This window comes from Ictalurus punctatus, chromosome 12 (assembly GCF_001660625.3).
Source record: "Ictalurus punctatus breed USDA103 chromosome 12, Coco_2.0, whole genome shotgun sequence".
Lineage (NCBI taxonomy): Eukaryota > Metazoa > Chordata > Actinopteri > Siluriformes > Ictaluridae > Ictalurus > Ictalurus punctatus.
Genome location: NC_030427.2, coordinates 197,905 through 211,306, shown reverse-complemented (window position 1 = coordinate 211,306; position 13,402 = coordinate 197,905). Strand labels below are relative to the sequence as shown.

The 13,402-nt window shown below is 40.0% G+C and overlaps 1 protein-coding gene across 4 annotated transcripts; it reads right to left on the bottom strand.

Annotated features, from left to right (window-relative positions):
- Positions 1-2,276: 2,276 nt before the first annotated feature.
- LOC128634115 (NLR family CARD domain-containing protein 3-like) lies at positions 2,277-11,835 on the bottom strand. 4 transcript variants are annotated; one of them, XM_053684349.1, is made up of 12 exons: positions 11,725-11,835; positions 11,178-11,570; positions 10,860-10,942; positions 10,579-10,737; positions 10,008-10,124; positions 9,543-9,597; positions 9,102-9,306; positions 7,053-8,817; positions 4,851-5,024; positions 4,065-4,238; positions 3,356-3,532; positions 2,277-3,227 (listed from the first exon to the last, which is right to left on the bottom strand). In XM_053684349.1, exons 4-12 carry the CDS (start codon positions 10,629-10,631, stop codon positions 3,191-3,193), a joined length of 2,757 nt encoding a protein of 918 aa, XP_053540324.1. In that variant the 5' UTR covers positions 10,632-10,737; positions 10,860-10,942; positions 11,178-11,570; positions 11,725-11,835; the 3' UTR covers positions 2,277-3,190. The 4 variants fall into 4 exon arrangements, with proteins under 4 accessions (XP_053540324.1, XP_053540323.1, XP_053540326.1 ...); XM_053684348.1 differs by lacking the exon at positions 11,725-11,835 and having other exon boundaries at positions 10,579-10,700; XM_053684351.1 differs by lacking the exons at positions 4,065-4,238; positions 11,725-11,835 and having other exon boundaries at positions 10,579-10,700; positions 11,178-11,562.
- Between the last annotated feature and the right edge of the window lie 1,567 nt (positions 11,836-13,402).

Genomic DNA, 13,402 nt, shown 5'->3' with positions numbered 1-13,402 from the left:
ACACACGGTCTGAACGAATGGAGTCTCTACCGCACCTAGTGCACTAGAAATAGAGGTTCCATACAAGGTGATTTGGGACGGAGCCAGTGCACAGAAACCGTTTCCCTGCGAGAGGCGCAGGTGGAGCTGGAGCTGTGTGACTGATTTGTGCACCTGTGACTACAGAACTACCTCAGGTCTCCACACGGAGCGCTGTTCAAGAGAAAAACACTCCTAAAGAACAAATCACTGCGCCAGCGAGACATCAACCCTTTAACTAGACGTTCATCCCAATTCCACACAAATACCGCGGAACTATTTAGGGCTGAGAGACAGTTCAAAAAGCACTGAAAATAAAGTGTTAGTAACGAGACTGCGTTGCTGGTCACGCGCGGTGTAGACGCGCTGGTACAGAGTGTAGCGCGAGTAAGATCTGTAATGTCTAATTCAAACATTATGATCAAAAGTAAAATCATGTCTAAAGACACCGAGATACAGAAACCACAAGGTGCAGTGAAAGTGAGATTTTATTATTCATTTAGGACTGGAGTTTAAATCTGTGCTTTTTGTGCATCCCATAAAAAATAATAATGCTATCTATCTAACTCTATTTATAAATGTTTATATATATTTATCTTATTTAGTTAGTTTACATTTATATTATATAAGTACTTATGCATTATTTTTTTTATGGATTCACAAAAAGCACCGAATTAAACTACAGTCCTAAATTAATTTTATATATATATATATATATATATATATATATATATATATATATATATATATATATATATATATATATATATATATATATATATATATATATATATATATGTGTGTATGTATGTATGTGTGTGTGTATATATGTATATGAATGTGTGTATATATATATATATATATATATATATATATATATATATATATGTATGTGTGTGTGTGTGTGTGTATTGGGTTCTTTTCTGTTTTGGACAAACATCTGTGTAAAGTTTTAGTCTGAATTTATATTTGTAACACTCAGTTTGTGGATTTTATTTTAAATAAACAAAAAAAGGCACTGAAAGTTTGCCCCGCCCCCATCAGATTAATCGAAAAAAAATAATCGATTGTGAAAATAATCGTTAGTTGCAGCTCTAATAATAAGCTGCATCATGAAATAGATTTTTTAACAAAAAAAAATCTTGATTATTTTCAAAAATAGAGTTGTCTTTGAGAAGAAGAATGGAGTGTAATGGAGTGTGAATCATAAAAATTCTATTTCATTTCTATTTGTTTACAGAAAGGCTTCAGCAATAAAAGCAGCATTTTGCTGTAGTTGTTAAGGGGCCGTTTACACCACAACGTTTTCAAATAAAAACCGAAAACTTCTGATGCGGTTTGGCTGTTCGTTTCCATGACGACGGCGTTTCGAGGTCTGAAAACTTTGGAAAACGGGTTTCAAAGGGCAAGTTTTTGAAAACGATGCCGTTATCATCTCCGGTAAATCATGTAAATTATTATCCAGGAAAACCACAGCTCCTCCGTTTACTTGTATTTGTTTACAGCGCGGTCTTTCCCTCATCAATATGGCGGAGATGTTGACGTGAATTCTTACGTGCGCATGCGCGTAGTATTTCTTTACAAAGTGACCTCGCCAGCTACACACACACACATTTTGTCCTTTTTGTGTTTATTGTTGAGAAATAGAAGCTCGAATTTGCAGTGAATGTCCAATACATTAAAAACATTACAGAAATTTAAAGTTATTTTAGCTGCTAAATGACAGCCACTTTTACACTCACTGTTGTTTTAGTTGCTATAAGCAGGGAGCAAACAATGGATTTTAGGATAAATAAGGTTATACTTAAATAGTGCCGCTAAAACAGAATAACAAATCTCTCCCCATGAGTTACATAGTGCACTACATAGGGTGTAGACTGTCATTATTTCATCCCTAATGTAGTGCACTTAAACCGGAAATGACATCGATTTGGGATTCGGCCACACAGCTTCCGTTTAACTTACCTCGGGTTTAAAAACAGAACGGAGTTTTAATTCCTCAAACACAGACAAAATAACCAGCTTTTACTTTTAAACTGGATCAAATCTAGCTGTAAAACTGTCAGAAATAATTAAATCTGGAGATGATTAGTTCGGTGTAATAACTCAACTGCTCAGGAGATACCCGCTGCAGCTTTTTCTTCTTCTGTGATTTCTACTGGTCGGAGACGCAGCTGTTAGGCGCGTTACCGCCACCGCGTGGACTGGAGGATATAGTTCCAGGTTGGTGGAAGTCTATCCTAACAAACGTACACCAGTAATTTCCACTCATGGTTTTATTAGATCCTATTTATTATTCCAGTGGAGTTTATGACTTCTTCATGAATGCCAGCAGTGAGTCGTTCACTGTGTCTTACCCAGATATACTGAGTGAACTACTGAGTCACCACAACCTCAATCTCTAAATGTTTAACAGCACCAAAGCTTTCGATTCTGGTGACTTTGGGAGTATTTATTGATCATATAATGAAACAAACATTAACATAAGCATGTGCTGCACAACATTTCATTAGTTTAATTTTACATTTTAATTTACTGTAAAGCGCTTTGCTAAATTTTGCTACGTAAACTTTTTAGGTATTAAAACTGGTTACTGTTTGATTGATGACAAACTCCATATTTTTATACCTTGGAGCTGTGTTACCATGGTAATTTATAAACAATTACTAACAACATTAACTTCATCAATGCACGTTTACATTTTATTTGATACATGGCCATTGTTACGTCCTCAGTTGTATTTCTGTTTGTACTATGTTCCATTCGTGTGTCTATGTCGGGGGAGGGATGGGTGTCTTGTCTCCTCCTCTTTTAAGCCCAGTCCACTGCAATGAGTCATGTTCCTGCTTGCCATTGGACGATCACATCTCGTACATGCCTGCTCCCGCCTCGTGCTTTGGGATGAGTTGGCTGTACATTTCCGGACGTGTACTTAAGCCTCGTCAGTCTCCATATCCGGGGCAGATCGGTGCCGTTGCTTTGTACAGCAGATATTTGGTTACGTGTGTTGATTTCTCCTGTGTACGACCTTCTGCCTGTTCTTGACTTTGTTTCTGCTCTGCCCCTTTAAGTTTAATGATTCAGCTCCCAAACTGCTGGAAATGTGGGACGGGTTCTAACTCTTCACCAAGACTGCTTTATCCTGGAGAAGAGGTTTGAGGTGAGACTCCTGTCATACGCCAGTGCTGGTGAGTTTATTACCCTTAATGCTGTAAGACAGAGAAGAACATCAGTGTAAACACACATCAGCATAAACACACACACACACACACACACACACACACACATTATTCAGTATGATACAGTAGAGTAAAGAGACAGTAAGTCAGTAACTCACTGTAGTGTCTCCAGGTTACAGTGTGGATCCTTCAGTAGATCAGAGAGCAGCTTCACTCCTGATTCTCCTGGATTATTACCCTTCAGATCCAGTTCTCTCAGGTGTGATGAGGAGTTTGACCTCAGAGCAGAAGCCAGAGCAGCACAGCCTTCATCTGTAATACTGCAGTAACACATCCTGCAAGAAAGAAAACCTTCTCACACTTAACACACTCAGTTTTAGCTCTGAAAACATCAACTACACAAAATCTTTATATACACAACATTTAGTCTCATCTCACACACACAACAATGACAATATCACATCACTACAATTACAATCACCACAGAGGGAAACTGTGTGTGAGTGAGTGAGTGAGTGAGTGAGTGAGTGAGTGTGAGAGAGTGTGTGTGTACCTCAGTGTCTCCAGTGTACAGTGTGTGTGTGTGTGTGTGTGTGTGTACCTCAGTGTCTCCAGTGTACAGTGAGTGTGTGTGTGTGTGTACCTCAGTATCTCCAGTGCACAGTGTGTGTGTGTGTGTGTACCTCAGTATCTCCAGTGCACAGTGTGTGTGTGTGTGTGTGTGTGTGTACCTCAGTATCTCCAGTGTACAGTGTGTGTGTGTGTGTGTGTGTGTGTGTGTGTGAGTGTGTGTGTGTACCTCAGTATCTCCAGTGTACAGTGTGTGTGTGTGTGTGTGTGTGTGTGTGTGTGTGTGTGTGTGTGTACCTCAGTATCTCCAGTGTACAGTGTGGATTCTCCAGTCCAGCAGAGAGCAGCTTCACTCCTGAATCCTGCAGGTTATTGACACTCAGGTTCAGTTCTCTCAGTCTGGAGGAGTTTGATCTGAGAACTGAGGACAGAACTCTACAGCTTTCCTCTGTCAGTTTACACACACGCAGACTGGAAGAGAAATGATGAAATATCAGAACACTGACCTCAAACACACACACAGCCATAATACACTTACTCTTTACCATGTAACAGAAATGTGAGTGTGTTTCTCTCACACACACAAATCAGAGGACAGAACACCACATCAGCAGCATTATTATTATTATTATTATTATTATTATTATTATTATTATTATTATTATTACTACTACTATTATTATTATTATTATTATTATTATTATTGAAATGAAAACAGAAGGGTTTTTGTTTGAATAAATACTTTATTATAACTGAAACCATTTTTAAGGGACGTACATGTAAAAAAAAAGTCTGTGTGTGTGAGAGAGAAAGAGAGAGAGTTTGTGTGTGTATGTACCTCAGTATCTCCAGTGTGTGTGTGTGTGTGTGTGTGTGTGTACCTCAGTATCTCCAGTGTGTGTGTGTGTGTGTGTGTATGTATGCATATGTGTGTATGTATGTATGTATGTGTGTGTGTGTGTGTGTGTGCGCGTGTGTACCTCAGTATCTCCAGTGTATAGTGTGTGTATGTGTGTGTGTGTGTGTGTGTGTGTTTGTACCTCAGTATCTCCAGTGTTTGTGTGTGTGTGAGTGTGTGTGCACCTCAGTGTCTCCAGTGTACAGTGTGGATTCTCCAGTCCAGCAGAGAGCAGCTTCACTCCTGAATCCTGCAGGTTATTGTGAGTCAGGTCCAGTTCTCTCAGTCTGGAGGAGTTTGATCTGAGAACTGAGGACAGAACTCTACAGCTTTCCTCTGTCAGTTTACACACACACAGACTGGAAGAGAAATGATGAAATATCAGAACACTGACCTCAAACACACACACAGCCATAACACACTTACTCTTTACCATGTAACAGAAATGTGAGTGTGTTTCTCTCACACACACAAATCAGAGGACAGGACACCACATCAGCATTATTATTATTACTATTATTATTATTATTATTATTGAAATAAAATCAGAAGGGTTTTTGTTTGAATAATGGAAACCATTTTTAAGGGAAGTACATGTAAAAAAAGTCTGTGTGTGTGTGAGAGAGAGAGACAGTGTGTGTGTGTGAGTATGTGTGTGTATATATACATGTAAAAAAAAAAAGTCTGTGTGTGTGAAAGTCTGTGTGTGTGTGAGTGTGTGTGTGTGAGTGAGTGTGTGTGAGAGAGTGTGTGTGAGAGAGAGTGTGTGAGAGAGTGTGTGTGAGAGAGTGTGTTTGTGTGTTTGTGAGTGTGTGTGTGGAGTAAGTTGACGAGTTAGTTTGCTAACTGGAAATCCGTCTCACACAGTGCATGCATTATGTATTTGTTTGTTTGTTTGTTTGTTTATGGTAAATATTCACACATTTTTTGTTGGGGATTAAAGTTATTAACAGGACGTATCCCTTGATCTGCACAGAGGGATTATGATGATGTTTTTGCTAACTGGAAATCCGTCCTCGAGGACAATCCTCTTTCATCCTGTAAACTAATCCCACACCAGATCCAATCTAAAGAGAAAGTCTGATCGGTCCAAACCAAACAAGGTCGGTGTGAAAGTGAAAAAGCACAGAAGAGTTTTAATCAAGTTCTATTGTAAGTGTGTAGTGAGCTAGAAGACGTCTATGTGTTACTGAACATCAGGTGTTTTTCTGCATCTCTGTATGTCCTGTGTAAACGGAGTTAGAAGAACCGTGTGTTTTGTCTAAAGCAGCTTTACTCTGGCAATAAATGAGCAATTAGACATTCACCAGAACTGTGTTTCCAATCAAAGCCCTTTAAGCTTCAATACCAGTGTCACAATAACAGATCAGACTTCCAGGATGAAGTGTACCTGGCTGGGACTAAAGCCAGAAGGTCATTAAGGTATAAGGGGGAAATCTGGGACGGGGTAAAAATCCTGTCCTGATGAAACCTTTCAGAAAATTCAACGCAAGGCGCATGCGCTGCAAAAAATGACCTTGTCCCAATAAAACCTTTAAGAAAATCCAACTCACAACGCATGCACCACAAATGTAAGGTATCATATAGATATGAATAATTCATGAAGGCGATGGAGATTGGTTTGTTTTTAGAAAGAAGAGGTTAATGCCCCCCTAGGGATAATTTTACTGCTTCAGAAAAGTATATAAAGACGTGTGTGTGTGTGTATAATTCAGACTTTCTGCAGACTGTCTCACTTTGTTGTTTCAATAAAGTTTGATGACCTTTGGCATCTACAAACCCTCTGTCTCTGAAGTGTTTAACTTAGGTTGGAAAGATTGTTTTCCACGACACTCTCACGTGTGTTCCTCAGTGCAGATTGAGTGGTGTGATACGCTGATACACATCATAGGACCAGAAAATAGAATAATCAGTCATGTCTATTGATAGATATTTTCCTATATCCTCTATAACACCAGTGTCACATGCTGTATTCATATTGTTCCCATGGTGACAGTGTTCTGTTTCTCTTCTCGTTTGTGAAGTTCTGTTCAGTGTCACTTTCAAATGAAAGGAGAAAAGAAAAAGTGCCTTTCACTGGTGTTTAGATCACAAAATGATCAGAAAGCAGTGATGAATACATGCAGTTATTCTGTAGAGATCATTTCTTCATCAGTTTTAGAGAAAAGGTAATAAATGGTGATAGGAGGTTTTGTCCACATGGCCCCGCCCTCAGTGCAGATGTAACGTGTTGGTGTAAAAAGTGAAACTCTTCTGGAACAGTACCAGAGGTTTGTTTAAAGATGATTAGAGTAATTATTAACCAGCATTAATCCAAACAGTGCAGTTCAGTGTTACATTAAAATAATTAACCATGCAGTGATACATTTATAAATAAAAATACTCACACAGCTCTTCTGGAGGCTTTGACCACTGGCAGCAGCTTCAGAAGACATTCCTCTGATGGGTCATATTTACTCAAATCAAACTCATCCAGCTCCTGATCTGAGTTCAGTAACACAAACACCAGAGCTGACCACTGAGCAGGAGAGAGTCTGGTTCCACTGAGACGACTGTGACCTCCTCTGTTCAGGTAAGTCTGTACTTCCTGCACTAGAGAATGATCATTCAGTTCATTCAGACAGTGGAAGAGATTGATGGATTTCTCTGGAGATGGATTCTCCCTGATCTTCTCCTTGATGTACTCGACTGTTTCCTGTTTGCTGTGAGAGCTGCTTCCTGTCTGGGGCATTAAACCTCGTAAGAGAGTCTGATTGGACTCCAGTGATAGACCCAGAAGGAAGCGGAGGAACAGGTCCAGGTGTCCGTTCTCACTCTGTAAGGCCTTGTCCACTGCACTCCTGAGGAGATCAGACATGTCTGACTTGTTGAGAAGATCAGACAGATCAGTGGTTGGTTGTTCTGTTACATTTCTGCTGATGAAGGAGAGAAATGCATATAAAGCAGCCAGAAACTCCTGAACACTCAGATGTACAAAGCTGAACACCTTCCCCAGGTGAAGCCCAAACTCCTCTCTGAAGATTTGGGTACACACTCCTGAGTACACTGACACTTCTCTCACATCAATGCCACACTCTCTCAGGTCTTCCTCATAGAAGATCAGGTTTCCTTTCTCCAGCTGTTGGAAAGCCAGTTTCCCCAGTGCCAGGATACTCTTTCTGGTCTGCTGAGGATCAGGGTCACATTTCTGATGGTACTTTTGGTCCTTGTGTTTGATCTGAAAGATCAGGAAGTGTGTGAACATTTGAGTCAGAGTCTTGGGGATCTGTCCACTCTCTGCTTCACCCAACATTCTCTCTAGAACAGTGGCTGAGATCCAGCAGAAGACTGGGATGTGGCACATGATGTAGAGGCTTCTTGAAGACTTCATGTGTGAGATGATTTTATTGGCCAGGCTCTGATCACTGATCCTCTTCCTGAAGTACTCCTCTTTCTGAGGATCACTGAACCCTCGTACCTCTGTTACCTGGTCTACACACTCAGGAGGGATCTGATTGGCTGCTCCTGCTCGAGAGGTGATCCAGAGGAGAGCAGAGGGAAGCAGATTCCCCTTGATGAGGTTCGTCAGCAGCACATCCACTGAGGCTGACTCTGTCACATCACACAGTCTCTCATTCTTCTGGAAATTTAGAGGAAGTCGACACTCATCCAGACCATCAAAGATCAACACCACTTTGTAGGAGTCTATTAACTGTAGTTTTCTCATTTCAGGGAAAAAGTGATGAAGAAGATCCATCAGACTGAGATGTTTCTGCTTCATCAGATTCAGCTCTCTAAAGGGAAGTGGAAACATGAAGGTGACGTCCTGATTTGCTTTTCCTTCAGTCCAGTCCAGAATGAACTTCTGCACAGAGACTGTTTTTCCAATTCCAGCAACTCCTTTAGTCAGCACTCTTCTGATGGACTCGTCTTTAAAGAGATCATTACATTTGATGGGTGTCTCCTGTGCTGCTGGTCTCCTGGACGCTGTCTCAATCTGTCTCACCTCATGTTCATTATTGACGTCTCCACTCCAACCCTCTGTGATGTAGAGCTCTGTGTAGATCTCATTCAGAAGTGCTGAGCTTCCATGCTGTGAGATTCCTTCATTAATTCTTTTAAACTTCTCTCTCAGGCTGGATTTCAGCTTTGTCTGATACACAGAGGCGAGTTCTAATAAACAAAGTAATAACATGTTTTAATGTAAAATCACTGAACACAGGATTAAATGTAAAATTCAAACGCTGCTGTTCATTCCTGATTCATGTAGTAAATATTCCTGAAGGAACAGGACCATTGTACAGAGTCACCACACGCTGGACCACGAACAGAACAGAAACGCAGCAGATGTACATGATACTAAACTCGAACTTCAAACTAAAAGTGTTCCTATCTAAAACTATTTCCTCTCTCTGAAGTGAACCTGATGGAATAAAGCCATGACTCAGAGCTCTTACTGTTGTGCAGTGTGTTAGCGAGATCTGTGTGGTTCATGTTCTTCAGGACGTGCAGTGTGATCTTCAGCGCTCCGTCTCTGACACTGTGCAGATCCTCCTCATCCTCCACCTCCCTCTCAGTGCATGCTGGGTAATCTGGACTCAGGAGCTTCCTAAACCTCTTCAGCTCATTCTTTATCAGACTGATGACTTTGTGTTCCAGCTCCTGGTTAGAAACACACAGGAACACATCTAAATATTATAATGTTACACACTGAGAGATGCTTTTATTTTATAAAAAGAATAAAAGTCTCTTTCTATTCCCGCAGTTACAGCTGAAATTCTGCCTGATTACCCATAATGCTGCTGCACATCAATACTTCTATAAATTGTAATGATCTTAAATAAAAAAAACCTTCACCCTGCTCACACACAAGTTACACACATTAAAAAGACACACACCTTGAATATGGAGTCCAACTGATTTCTGCTGAGGTCTGATTTCTTCTGTTGTGGTCTGTGAAGAAATAAAACACATGATGTAATATAGACTATATGTATTCATAGCTGCACAACACACACTAATACATACAGAGACAGATATTTAACACTATCCTCTTAACACAATACACTGATTTCAGGATTTCTCACTGACACTAACATGTTTATGAATAAAATAGTGATCTAGTCATTAATGTCCCAGGTGTAAATGTTGTTGTGTAGCACCACAGACCCTCCAGCTCAGGGACTGCAGGCTGAACTGAACTCTTAAAGCAGTTTTCCTCACTGCCAGTCCGAGAGCTTCAGCACTGCACAGTTTAGTGTTTTACTGCTTCAACACCTGATAAAGATCATGAAGGGCTTCAGAATGAGACCAGTGAGTTTGATCAGGTGGAACACTGCTGTAAAACACCTCACTGTTCTGACCTCACATCAGGAGAACTGGCTCCGTCTCTGAAGTAAATTGGACAATCCATTGACGCGTCACTCTTCATGGACACACAGCTGGGTTCTGGTGAGTCTGATCTCTTTCTCTTCATCATTCTAGAATTAAACAGAAATATCAGCAATAATTGATACTCTGCTGTCTCAGCACTGTTACACAATGTGTTCATCATTAAACACCAATAATTCCATCTTTTTAATTCAGCTCCAGTCTGCACACTTATTCAAACAGGAGACACGCCCCATACCTCAGGAATTACACTGATGTCAGGAGTCCCAATCACAGATAACTGACTCAGCTGGGTCTTAAAGCCTGTAGAGTTCACTGACTCAAAGCTACGCTGCTCTTCTCCTCCACATTACACAGTCCTTTTTACTCTTCTCTCAGTGAATGGTTTCTCTAAACTGTACTTATATCAGATCAGTGATATACTGCTATTAAACACCTTAAACCAAAGTCTAGTTCCTCTGTTAACTAGTGAGTGTTTAGAGATACAGATCTGTTCCATGAGACGGTGTGTGTTTATTGCTGGTGAATGGAAAAGTAACTCACCTCTCGTCTCTCTTTAAGTCCTGTTCTCCAGACACACTCATGTTGGAGGTCATGTCTCCTTCTCCAGATTACAGCAGGACACACGTTTACTTCACTCCAACATCGGTGTGTTAAATCAAACCCTGTATCAGCACAGAGTTCACTTACAGGAAATAGTCTCTGTATCAAGTCATAAAATAACCTGTGTACATTCAAACTTCAGTACAAACCCACAAAACTCTTCTGCATCTAGTGTACATTCAGTGTGTTTATATATTATAGCTTTAGATGTAGATACTCACTGTGTTTTTACTCCTGAAATGGTGTATTTTCCCCTCCACACAAAATGGAGACGACTTTCACTTTCACTTCCTAACCGTTTATTCTGCAGAGGGGGAGGGGCAGTGAGGTAGGGTAATACACACACACACACACACACACACACACACACACACACACACACACACACACAGAGATATGGTTTGTTATCAGACAGCTTTCTGATCCATCGAGCACAGGCCTGTAAATACTGAAAGTGTAAGCCTGAAAACGCTGCAAATCTGGAGAACAGAATTAAAAGTCTGGTAAAATCTACATCACACACATTATCATTTCATTACCTTCATTTATTATCTCGTGACTTCATTCAGCTGTGCACGAACAACTGTCAGAGCTCTATACAAATATATAAACTAAAATAAAATAACAGGAGCTAGAAACACTCAGCAGATCATTAGATAAAGAAGCAGAACTCATACACTGAGTAAGTTTACTTAAATATCTGCAGAAATGTATTTTTTCTGGTTTTCCCTTAATGAGAGCGAGTATCCTGATATTAGTGAGGATTGGTGTGTAAGTAGTTTTTGTGTGAATAATGAATGTTACTCAGAATAAAGGTGATGATGGAGAGTAAGTTAAACACATTGGTCAGACGAGTAACTAACCCAGTGTTTCCCAATCGAGGTTCTGTCTGATGAGAGCAGGGGTGCGTGTAAAAATCCTTCAAACATTTTCTAAAATGATAAAATGTGTAGAAAACATTTAATATAGATGAGAAACATCTGATGTCTGAAATAATAACACAGACACAGAAATAATAAGACAGATACACACACACACAACAATAATAATAATAATAATAATAATAATAATAAACTAGACCAGTACATTTCCTGAAGAAAATGTGTGCTGCTTGACATGGCAAAATTCAGATCAGGCGCCAATACTTTCGATAGCCGAAAGCGTAGCGTGCCAATACTTTTGACAGCCAGAAGAGTGGGGTGCCAATAATTTTGAGAGCTGACGGCGTAGGGTGCCAATTCTTTTGAGAGCTGGAGTCACAGGGTGCCAATACTTCTGAGAGCTGGCCGTGTAGTGCAGCTATACTTTTTAGAGCTGGCCGTGTAGGGCGGAAATACTATGGAGAGCCAGCCATGCGGGGTGCCAATACTTTTGAGAGTCGGCCAGATTGGGCGCCAATACTTTTTAGAGCCGGGCGTGTATGGAGGCAATTCTTTAAGAGCTGGTGGTGTAGAGCGCCAATTCTTTCGCAACTCAATGCAAGTCTATGGGAAATTTTCCGACTTTGAGCTTCCGTACCGGGAATGCCGACATTCCGATCACTTCCGTAATGCATAGCACACCTCTCCTCAATAAGCCAATCGATTTGACACCTCAACCGTCGATCTCCGACAAACGGTGCGGGACTTTCGCACCGAAAAAAAAAGTGGAAGAAGAATAATAATTATAATTATAATAAGTTTGCCAAATAACAATAATAGTACTTTTCAAGCACCATTAATAATAATAATAATAATAATAATAATAATAATAATAATACTAAGTTGGCCGAAGAACAATAGTAGTGCTTTTCAAGCACCATTAATTATAATAATAATAATAATAATAATAATAATAATAATAATAATAATAATAATAATACTAAGTTGGCCGAAGAACAATAGTAGTGCTTTTCAAGCACCATTAATTATAATAATAATAATAATAATAATACTAAGTAGGCCGAAGAACAATAGTAGTGCTTTTCAAGCACCATTAATTATAATAATAACTAGACCGGTACATTTCCTGAAGAAAATGTGGATGGTGCTCGCCATGGCAAAACAGGAATGGGGCGAAAATACTTTCGAGAGCCGGACAGATATGGCAGATAAGATGCAGGCTATTTGACGGTACCTCGAATTGTGAAGGCTACAGCAGGGGAAGAGCTTTCTCTTATAGAGCCCCACAGTTATGGAACAGTCTTCCTATTAGTGTTCGGGACTCAGACACAGTCTCAGTGTTTAAGTCTAGGCTTAAAACGTATTTGTTTACTCAAGCCTACCCTGACTAGATTCTGTTCTACTACTTCGCAGTCATAATTATCTTTTTTCTCCCTCTCTCCTTTCACCAAGCCCCACACGAATTTATGGAGATACTAGAGATCCTGATCCTTTCTGCCTCTGGATGGAGCTCAAATCTTCTTTAATTCCAGACTGCTGGGACTACGGCTGCTCCTAACGCCATACAGACTTCATATAAATCCATAATGAACTTTTTCACACTATCTGTTGTTACCCAGATGACGATGGGTTCCCTTCCGAGTCGGGATCCTCTCAAGGTTTCTTCCTCTTAAAACATCTTAGGGAGTTTTTCCTCACCACCGTCGCCACTCAGTGGCTTGCTCAGTTGGGATAAATTCGCACCTTTAATATCTGTACACCGTGTTGATATTTCTGTAAAGCTGCTTTGAGACAATGACTGCGTTTACATGGACAACAATAATCCACTCTTAATCTAATTAAGACCATAATTTGATTAAGAAACTACCATGTAAACAGCAACC